At 33.1% G+C, this 11676-nt stretch overlaps 1 protein-coding gene across 3 annotated transcripts in view; it reads left to right on the top strand.

The window, feature by feature from the left end:
- Positions 1-4810: 4810 nt before the first annotated feature.
- Positions 4811-11676, top strand: part of LOC148013556 (Cyclophilin-like peptidyl-prolyl cis-trans isomerase family protein) — a 38329-nt gene continuing 31463 nt past the window's right edge. The window contains exons 1-2 of one of the 3 annotated variants that reach the window (XM_087667602.1): positions 4811-5049; positions 5125-5203. In XM_087667602.1, coding sequence (XP_087523728.1) covers positions 4978-5049; positions 5125-5203 — 151 coding nt within the window. In that variant the 5' untranslated portion in view covers positions 4811-4977. The remainder of the gene's footprint in view (positions 5050-5124; positions 5204-11676) is intronic. The other 2 variants (XM_087667601.1, XM_087667600.1) reach the window with 2 other exon arrangements.

The following is an 11676-nucleotide window of genomic DNA, read 5'->3' as shown; positions in this document are numbered from 1 at the left end:
TATCCTCCAACATGCCTGAGTGCACGACGAATTGCCTTCTTCCTTATAACCTCTTTCCCTTTGCACACGTTCATTTGCACATTGGGAGCGCACTGCACAACATTTGCTACAGCCACATTTTTTTCCTCCATGCTGTGCAAAACACATGCATCAACATCAAGGTGCATATCAACTATTCTTATCTTATATTAAAAATTAGAAACAGTGAAAAATCCTACATGACATTAGATTAACTTCCAATGCATTAAATTTAAACATATGTGTATTAGACTATAGGATTGACTACAATAGAATTTGCTATAGTAAGTAGCATCTAGAGTGAGGTTTCAATTTGTTTATCCCACACATAAGACTCAAGTGGGACTTCAAGATGCATTTGGATTATTTGAAGCAAATTCTCATGGCTCCTAGTTGAGAGATTACGCTTTTTGTCACAATGGATGTATCCAGTCAAGGATCAAAGCCAACGCCACAATGACCAGTGAGCTGGTATTTTGGGTGGTGCACTTAACATTGCATGGTGCACACCACACAATATCCTTTCTTAGAAAATCATACCCCAGGACAATGCAACATTCCCCACCCCTACCAATAAAACTATAATTCACACACTAAACAATCTCCTAAGTTTAAAAACGTCAATAATGGATTTTTAATGCCATGAAGGGTTACTACATCCATGCCAACCCCACAAATCACAATGAGTTCTAAAGGATAGTTGTACCTATATCTATCTAGTCTAATCTTCTATATCTATATCTATATCTTATTTTATTATAATATAATTTAGCTCCACATATCTTAAAGTTACCTTCCACTCCGTGTCTTAAAACACATATCCTAAAACGTTTATTAGCAAGATAATAACAATAATAAAATAAGATAACAATAACAATAAACTAATATCTATATCTATCCAATCTAATATTCTATATCTATATCTATTCATCCACATATCTACATCTACATACTAATAATAAAACAATAATAATAACAACTAAAGGAACTAATTAAAATAACAAAACAATATTAATAACAATAAATTGAATAACAACTAAACTAATAACAATAACAATAACAATAATAACCAAATAACCAAACTAATTACTACAACTATAACTAACTATAACTATCAACTACAACTATATCATGACTCACTACAACTATAACTAATTATTTTATATTATTATTATTAGTTTTTTGTATATATATTTATACTAATAAAATAATAATAAACTAAACCAATCAAAATAAAATAAAAACTAAACCAATAATCAAAATAACAATAACAATACCACAATAAACTAACAATAAATGGAATATAATATAATATAATAACTAACAATAACAAAGTTAAAATAACAACCATTAACAAAACTATATAGTTATATAAGAAGAAGAATAATAATAAACAATACAACAACAACAATAATATCAAACAATAATATCTAAATCTTAATCTAAATAAAATAATACCACAATTAGATATAAAATAATAACAAAAACAACAACAATAAACTAATTAGATATTATTATTTAGATTAGATATAAACTAAAAATATCTAAATAGTAATAAACTAATAACATCATAATCATATTATAACATAACATAATTACTAATAAATTATAACTATTTACTAATAACTTTTAGCTATATAACTATTAGCTATAACATCAACTACTAACTATTAACTATTAACATAACAATTAAATAATAATAATAACTAAAACAATATCTAACTCTAAATAAAATAATACCATAACGATAAAATAAACTATAAACTAATAATATCTTAATAAAATAATATCATCATCATATCATAATCATAATATAATAATAACAAACTAACAATACATATTTATAATTTATAATATAATACAATATAATAACTATAACTAACAATAACAAAGTTAAAATAACAACCATTAACAAAACTATACAACTATATAATATAACAATAATAACTAACACAATATCTAACTCTAAATAAAATAATACCACAACAATAAAATAAACTATAAACTAACAATAAACAATAACAATAATAAAATAATCATAATCATAATTACTATTACTAATAAATAAACTTAAACTATAACTATTAACTATCTAAATCTAAATCTTATCTTAATCACATCACAATAAAATAACACCACAACAAATTATAAACTAATAAACTAACAATAAACTAATAAACAATACAATAGCAATCATCATCATCAATAATAACAATAATAAAAAATGAAATAAAATAACAATAATAATAAACTTAAACTATTAAACTATGACTACTAACTATTAATTATTAATTCATCATCATCATTATCATTATCATTATTATCATTATCATTAATCTATAACTATAACTATAACTATTTAACTATTTAACATTCATTCACATTCACATTAACATTAACTATTTAACATTCACATTCACATTAACATTAACTATATAATATTCACATTCGCATTAACATTAACATTAACAATTTAACATTCACATCCACATTAACATTAATATTCACATTCAAATAATAATAAACTAAACCAATCAAAATAAAATAAAAATTAAACCAACAATTAAAATAATAATAACAATACCACAATAAACTAACAATAAATAAAATATATAATATAATATAATAACTAACAATAACAAAGTTAAAATAACAACCATTAACATAACTATGTAGCTATATAAGAATATAGGAAGAATAATAATAAAATAACACAATTTATTGGTAATAAAGAATACAATAATAATAATAATAATAATAAATACAACAATAATAATAATAATAATAATATAAAACAATAATATCTAAATCTAAATAAAATAATACCACAATTAGATATAAAGTAATAACAAAAACAACAATAATAAACTAATTAGATATTATTATTTACATATAAACTAAAAATATCTAAACAATAATAAACTAATAACATCATAATCATATCATAACATAACATAATTATTACTAATAATTTATATTTATAACTATTAACTAATAATAAAATAACACAATTTGTTAGTAATAACAATAACAACAACAACAACAACAATAATATCTAAATCTTAATGTAAATCTAAATCAAAATAAAATAATATCACAATTAGATATATATAAAATAATAACAAAAACAACAATAATAAACTAATAACATCATAATCATATCATAACATAACATAATTACTAATAATTTATATTTATAACTAATAACTAATAACTATTAACTATATAACTATTACCTATAGCATTAATTAACTACTAACTATTAACTATTAACATAATAATAAAATATAATAATAATAACTAAAAAATATCTAACTCTAAATAAAATAATACCATAACAGTAAAATAAACTATAAACTAAAAATTTAATAATATCTAAATAAAATAACATCATCATATCATAATTACATAGTAATAATAATAATAATAATAATAATAACTAAAACAATATCTAACTCTAAATAAAATAATACAAAAAACAACAATAATAAACTAATTAGATATTATTATTTAGATATAAACTAAAAATATCTAAACAATAATAAACTAATAACATCACACATATCATCATAACATAACATAATTACTAATAAATTATAACTATTAACTAATAACTATTAGCTATAACATTAACTACTAACTATCAACCATTAACTATTAACTATTAACATAATATTCACATTCACAATAATAATAATAATAATAACTAAAACAATATCTATCTAACCCTAAATAAAATAATACCAAAAACCACAATAATAAACTAATTAGATATTATTATTTAGATATAAACTAAAAATATCTAAACAATAATAAACTAATCACATCATAACATAACATAATTACTAATAACTATTAGCTATAACATGGACTACTAACTATTAACTATTACTATTAATATAACAACAACAACAACAATAATAATAATAATAATAACTAAAATAATAAAATGAACTAATAGTTATTTAACATTCACATTCACATTAACTATTTCACATTCATATTCACATTAATCAAATATTTAACATTTAACATTAATCACATTAAAATAATTAACATTAACATTAACTAATAACAATAATATTAACATTAACTATTAATAGCTTAACTAATTAATGTTAACTATAATAACTATAATAACTTAACTAATTAATTATTAATTATTAATGAGAGAGAGAGAGAGAGAGAGAGAGAGAGAGAGAGAGAGAGAGAGAGAGAGAGAGAGCACATTCTCCTGAAGGACTGAACGAAGCTCCTTAAGCCTCAACCTCCTCCACCTCTATCATCTCGATCACTTGGATATATCTAAATCATCCTCATCATGAGAGAGGGAGGACGTGAAGACATGGGGGGCATTAAAGCCACCTCAACCCCCCATGCATGCATGCAATTCAAATTCAAATGAAGGTTCAGGAGAAAAATGGAGGCTTGGGAGAAAAATGGAGGTTCGGGAGATAACCAAACCTCCAGCCAGAATAAGAAAGAATAGAAGATCTCCTGAAGAACTGAACGAAGCTCCTAAAGCCTCAACCTCCTCCACTTGCATCATCTCGATCACCTGGATATATCTAAATCATCCTCATCATGAGAGAAGGAGGGCGTGAAGACGTGGGGGACATTAAAACCACCTCAACCTCCATGCATGCATGCAATTCAAATTCAAATGAAAGCTTGGGAAAAAAATGGAAGTTCGGGAGATAACCGAACCTCCAATCAGAACAAAATAAAATAGAAAGCGTGGGAGAAAATGGAGGTTCGCGAGATAACCGAACCTCTAGCCAGAATAAGAAAGAATAGAAGATTAGGCCTTTGGGGTCTACCGGTCGCGGACGGTGGGCCCGATACCGACATATATCGGCCGTCGTCTGAGTGTAGCTTCGCTCGCTACGTCGTCCCAACGAGCATGCGAGCTTAGAAGTAGGCAGTAGGGTCACTGAGGTGATCGTCCGCGAGACAAGCATGAAGAAATGGATGCTTGTAACCTTGGTTTCATGTCCTCTGATTCTCTTTTTCTTACTGCTCGTCCACCAGGTAGGCGACACAGAGAGAGAGAGAGAGAGAGAGAGAGAGAGAGAGAGAGAACGATCTCGTTATTCAAATTTGTAGGCAGTTCGAGATAAGGAGATCAGAGAAGAGGTCACGCACCAGGTGTTCTTCGACATAGAGATCGATGGTCAGCGTGGAGGTGAGGTTCCAATGGTTTTAATGTGATTATTTGCCAGCACATATTCATTTGTGTAAACACGGGCACGTTAATGCATTCGGGATCTTATTTGTTGGGACGGGTTCTTCTCAGGAAACAGAAAAAGTACTGCATGCCTTCGCGTGTATATAAGTCGTTACTAAAGGATTGCTACATTTTCATGTCTAGCCCGTGCTCTACACATTCTGAATGTAGTCTCTGAGAATGCCTTCCAGACCTTTTGGTGTTTTTTAGTTGCTAAGGCTCTTTACAAGTTTAGGTTCTATGGTTTAACTAGAGATGTTTATGAGAAGCTGATAACAGGAGGACAAGGATGTGCCATGTCCAGCAGAGTGTGATGTTTGGGTGCACATATGCGAGAGATGATGGGCAGGATAAGTGTTTGGACATGCTTCGGATCAGTCAAGTCAGTTTAATGAGTGATGCTGCATGTTTGTAGGGCCTAGAAGAGCATGTTCTATTTTACAATGGTGGGTAGCATCCTGTGTATGCTCTGGGGCATATGATTCTTCAGCATGAAGGCTCTTTGCTGCATTTTTCATTCTCGTTGTGCTTATGTGGAAAATTTCCTCTTTGCATCTGTTGCAGTTTTTACCATGTTAAAAAATGAAAAATTGGAAACCTCCAAGCTTTGATCTTTTGGCTTTTCAGTTCTTCACCTAGTTGCTGAGTTTCGTTGTAAGGAAATGGTATGGCAAACATAGAAAGTGCAGTGTGTATGATAACATCTAGTTGTTGAGTTAGCTCTAATACCAACTGCAAGGCAGTAGTTGTAAAGAAATGGTATGGCAAATGTAGAAAATGCAGAGTCTATGGGAACACAGATAACATAATCTGTAGAATGCTGAATGATAATGCGTGAATGAGAATGAACATGGTACAATCGGGGGGCCTTGAACCTTTGTGTCTCTAGGACTGGGGCAAAGGTGTCTGAAGGTGTCAGTGTGTGTTATACTTGAGATGGATCCTGAGATGCAACAGCCGCAGTGCTGATACAGCAGATAACAGAGGGTATTCTGATGAAGATGACTGCTGGAACTGAGCTGAAACAGATCACTTGGGTAGATGATGGTTGCAGGCACCTAGGCATGATGTAGAAGCTGATGACAATTCTGTAGAAGTGCTTCAGATCAGGTTGCCTGCTGTTATACACCACGTGTACAGTAGGGTAGCATTTGGGAAGGCTCCACGAATTGGTGATGTCCTTTGGTAGTGTTTGGGTAAGCAGTGGAAGATGAGAGTGCTGAAGACAGGCTGCCCAGCATGGGGGGCATTTGGATGCACTTACACAAGATTCCCATTTATAGAGGATTGGAGGTGCATTTACCCTACCCTAAAAAATAAGCCATTTATTTTTGGTTATTTTCCATTAATTACCTTTTGGGACTGTTTTAGGTAGACTAAATTAGAGGTTAATACACATCGCATGACAATTATGCGACTGAATGCAAAGCCTAATATCAGTCTCTCAACATCCCCTCTCAGGCCCAAAAAGGATTGTGCTTGAGATGGTGCATTGGTCACCTCTCCACCCTCTTTTCTTTTCCTAAACAGTCCCATCCCAAGGCAGCCAAGGCATTGGGCAATGGGTGCACATCAGATGACCAAGGACCCACCAAGACTACAAGGAGAGCTACTTCACTACTCTCTCTCTTGCCCCTATGTTATCCTCACTTTTTCTTTCTCATTATTCCCATTATTCTCTCTCTCTCTATTGCTTTTTGTACCTTGTATTTTTTTTCTCCTTTCTCTCTCTCTCTCTTTCTCTCACACCCACACATTCTCTCTCTCTCTCTCTCTCTCTCTCTCTCTCTCTCTAAACAATAGGAATAGGTCTGTCTCCTTCCAATAAATTAAGCACCTAAGAATTAAGAGTTTGTTTGGATCTTGTGGCATGAATGGGATTAATAGGATTGATTGGTTTTGGTGAAGTATCCATGCCAATTGTGGAAGGTAAAGAGGTGGCTAATTCTTTTTAGCACATCCTTTGTGGCTTGTGTGATATGCTTTTGAGTTCTTACTGTGCACTTTAAGCTTTTGCACAGGGAATGTAATTCCATTTGCATAGAGCGAAAAGCTTCGACCATTTCAGCCATTTCTCCTGTTGAAGTGTCTGTAGTTTTAGTGAGTTAATCCGCAAATTGTTGTATCGTTCGAGGATGATGAATCTTTTCTAGCTTATGGGGCACAAAAATATTGGCTTTCTTCAAAGTGTCAGTACTGAGTGTGCCATGACGAGGAAAGTCACGGGGGCTAGATAATAACTCTGCTTTGATATTGTCCTTTTGTTTTTTCTTGTTGCGGGAAGAAGACGTAGGAGTTAGTAGAAAAGGACTGCCCTTTAGATTCTTCATCTTCAGAAGATTCTTTCTTGTGTTTGCCTTTGCCTCTATGGGAAGCATGTCTAGAAGTAGTAGGAGTAGGAAAATCCCTTCATAGAAAAGTGAGAGGGGATAGAATGAGCATTGACTGTTTGTACTTGTGATACAAAGTCATTAGAGTCAACTTTGTCCTAGGTTTGATCAGGTTCATTGTCTGAAAAGTCATTGGAGGAATAATCATCTGTAGAGATAGAATCTTGCCAAGCACTCAAACTAGCTGTGCTTGTTGAGGATATCTCTAAACAAGAATTAGAGGCGTTAGACTGTATAGGAGTCATAGATTCATTCTCACTTGCTAAGGTATAAGACTCGGTGATAGACTCAGAATCATAAGAAGTATCATCATCGTCACAGATAAATAATGATGAAGATTAGCCGCTTTGGGTTTGTTTTCCTTCTTTGACTATTGCTTATCTTTTTGTGGGCATTTGTTTGCTAAATGACTTATACTTCCACAAATATAGCATTTAAGTACTTTATTGTGAGAAGAGGATTTTCTAGTATATCTTCTAGATTGGTAGTGATTCAGATTGTGTCTGTCTCTACACCTATGTCGAAAAGAGCAACCATGAGATCTTTTGAAAGATTTGTGGTGAGATCTATGGTGATGTCAATCTTTGGAAGAGGAGGATTGAGAAGTTCTCCACCAGCTAGGCTTCGAACTATTCCAAGGGAAACATGTGCATTTTTCACATCCAAATTCCTTGTAATATTTGCAATTGTGTTTACATATCTCAAATGGAAATCTTTGCTGTAGCGATATCTTCTATTGTTGATGACAGAGTTTTTTTATTGTTTGTTCTATTGTTTGAATGATCTGTCCAACACTGCCATTGAAATCACCCTTCTCCTGTTGCATCTTTTGCTTGCAGAAGAAGGGAATCGGTTTTGGAAAGGAACAGACCAAATGTTCTTTCATGGATGCATCATGGGCACCCATACCTTCATACAACAAATCCCACATATAGATTAAATGCTTCTTATATTGGCGGGGATCTCACAGTTTGGCCTTAAAAAAGGCTTCTTTGGCTTTAACCACATCATCCAACTTATTACCCTCAAGTTCTCCTAATAGCAATTCAAAGAGCAAAGCTATAGGATCTAGTTTTATTGGGCAATTGCTAACTTGATTTGGGGATGAATAGACATCCATCATTGTTGGAGACCACACACAAAACGATGGGTCATTGCATTTAGTACATCCACATGATTAGCATTAAACTTGTCAAGTAATTTTTGACCAACAAGCATATATCATAAAGATTAAAAACTTTATTTCTTTAGGACTTTTGTCATCAATAGACCAAATGGAAAAACTTCTCACTTTCTCTGCTACACCCAGTTTTTCAGCCTTTTTATCACCATCCTTCGAGGAGAAATGGACATTAAGAAACTCAGCATCAGGGTTTTCATCATGTGGATTTATGGGCTTGAAAGATTCATCTACAATGTCATCATCCACTATGCTATCACCATCTTCATCCAGAGAGGAAATGAAAGAGGACAATGTTGTTCCCACTAAAGCTGTCCATAAGGACATGAAAGAAGAAGCTGTGGAGTTATGCAAGATAGAAATAGCAGAGCTTCTTTACAGAAAGCTTATTGAGCATAGTACATCTAAGTGGGCTTGTAAGGCCTTTTATGCCAACAAGCACTCCGAACAAAAACGGGGTAAAAAGTGCTTGGTGATTAACTATAAGCCCTTGAACAAATATCTCCTTGGCCATGGTCATCCTATTTCTATACAGGATGTATTGACCAAAGGTATTAAAAAAGTTAAGATTTTTAGCAAGTTTGATCTTAAATCTGGTTTTGGGCAACTCCCTATTAAACCAGAGGATCGGTACAAAACTGCTTTTTGTGTTCCTCAAGGCCACAATCAATGGACAGTGCTCCCTTTTGGTATTAAAACTGCACCAACATATTTTCAAGGGTGGATTGATTCTATGTTTTGCAAAGTTTTCCTTTTGTCTTGTCTATATTGATGATATCCTAGTCTTCTCTAAAACCATCAAAGAACATTTGGATCACCTAACACAGTTCATGCTATTTGTGAAAGACGTTGCGATGGTGTTATCACCCACAAAGTCTATTGTATTTGTTACACAGGTGGATTTTTTAGGTCTTAACATTCATTATGGCATGGTGGAGCTACAAGAACATGTTTTAAAAAATATATTAAATTTCCTAGATGAGTTGCCCAATGCGAAAATGCTGTAATAACTCTTGGGCTGCCTTAATTGGATTAATTCTTCTACTTCCAATTTGGGCTTTTATATGCAGGATTTATATCCTCTGCTTCGCAAAAATGAAATTTAGTGAAAATCTCTTCATACCACCGCCCTTCAACAAATCAAGGCCATAATCCAAAAACTACACAAGGAAAGGAGATTTACACTGATGCTTCCTCATACCAACATGTAAATCTCCTTTCCTTGGTAATGCATAAGCTTAAAAAACAAAAACAAAGTAAAAAATATCCCTATTTTCATTTAGGCTATATTGCTATAGGTATCATTTCCCTTTTGTTGTTGTATTAGATACACACTACCAGGAGTTAATGGGTTTGATAATAGGAGCTATTGTGTCTTCATTGTCAAATGATCCAATCTTTTTGGAACTTCGTCCTAATTATGTGATCTCTATAGAAGATCTCTGTCTTCCAAATCTACTTCTCTTGCATATAGGTACTTCTCGTCTAAACATGAAAGCCTCTTCTGCCCATTTAGCTATCGAGTATAGAATGGTGTTTTGTGCTATGTTCCTAGCTATTCCTAGAGTCCTTGAAGGTGCTAATAGTGGCAAGGATAAAGGACAAACCATAATAATGAAAGAAGATGACCACTTAGCATTTCCTGCTTGAGTGTGTAAATTGGTCGGACATTACTCTCCCTGATGAATGACATCTTGACATCCAATTTATTTAGAAGAAAGAATTACTGCTGCCCAAACAGATAAGTGTCCGCAATATCAAGGGAAAACCACTGTTGTTGCCTCAAGGTAAAATCTCCACTCCTATGCCAGACAAAAAGAAAACTCTTGCACTACCTACACAACCATCATTGAAGATTTCTCCTTCCCAAAGAGCCAATTCTCTAAAGTTTTTATCCCACGCTTGCCCCGTGCACAAGTGACAAATGGATTGTGTGTTCATCGTAAAAAGCTTATTAAAAAGACTACTGTTCATGTTGTAAATGCTATCACAGAATTTGAATATGAAAGCCATATGTATAAGGCTGCTCCTTACTTGTGCCCTTAAGATGATACAATATGGTTTGTTGAACTGTCAAGAATCGCGTGGTGGGGGGACTTGCTTGAGCTGCTGCGCCAAACACACAATGCATACACAAGAGGAAGCTCACTCAAGAACACAAGAAGAGAGATGGAGGCCAAAACGTTTTCTTGCTAATTTATTCTTCTTCTTCCACACACTATACAATGAACACAAAGTATAGATAAGATACAACATAAAGAAAAGTGGCCTTCTAAGTTAAACAGTGCATAACCGACTACACTAATCGACTGGCGCTGTCTCTGCTAGCTGTAGGTAAGTGTAACAAACTAAATATAATAAGTGATAAGTCAGTGGCCATGTGAGTATCATAATGACCACCAACGTGCTAAGTGTAGACGTGCGGACCCATCTAGCTAGGCGGTCCATCATCAATGTCCACACATGTTGAGCTTGCCATCTCAACATGAACTCCATACTAATTGGACCCATCAAGCCCTTATAGGCCTAATGGAGCATATGGATAAATTGTATTGAACTTTGTGAGAAATTATAGGAGATTCTTTAGAAAATTCAGATAAAATTAACTTCTTCTCCACAGGCAATTGTGGTAACCACTTCGTCCACAAGCACTAGTGCTACTGCTATGATTGCTACAACAGCTGCCTTCTATATGAAATCTTCTCCACAGGCAATTGTGGTAACCACTTCGTCCACAAGCACTAGTGCTACTGCTATGATTGCTACAACAACTGCCTTCTATATGACATCTCCTGAGATATCATGGGATGTGTTCTCTGGCAAACGACTCCAAAAAGGATGGTCACCCTTGTTTCAATCAC

The sequence above is a fragment of the Lygodium microphyllum genome, chromosome 26 (assembly GCF_053477565.2).
Source record: "Lygodium microphyllum isolate KBCC chromosome 26, Lygodium_microphyllum_v1.1.10, whole genome shotgun sequence".
Classification (NCBI taxonomy): domain Eukaryota; kingdom Viridiplantae; phylum Streptophyta; class Polypodiopsida; order Schizaeales; family Lygodiaceae; genus Lygodium; species Lygodium microphyllum.
Note: the sequence above shows the minus strand (reverse complement) of the source record. Positions and strands in the feature narration are given on the sequence as shown.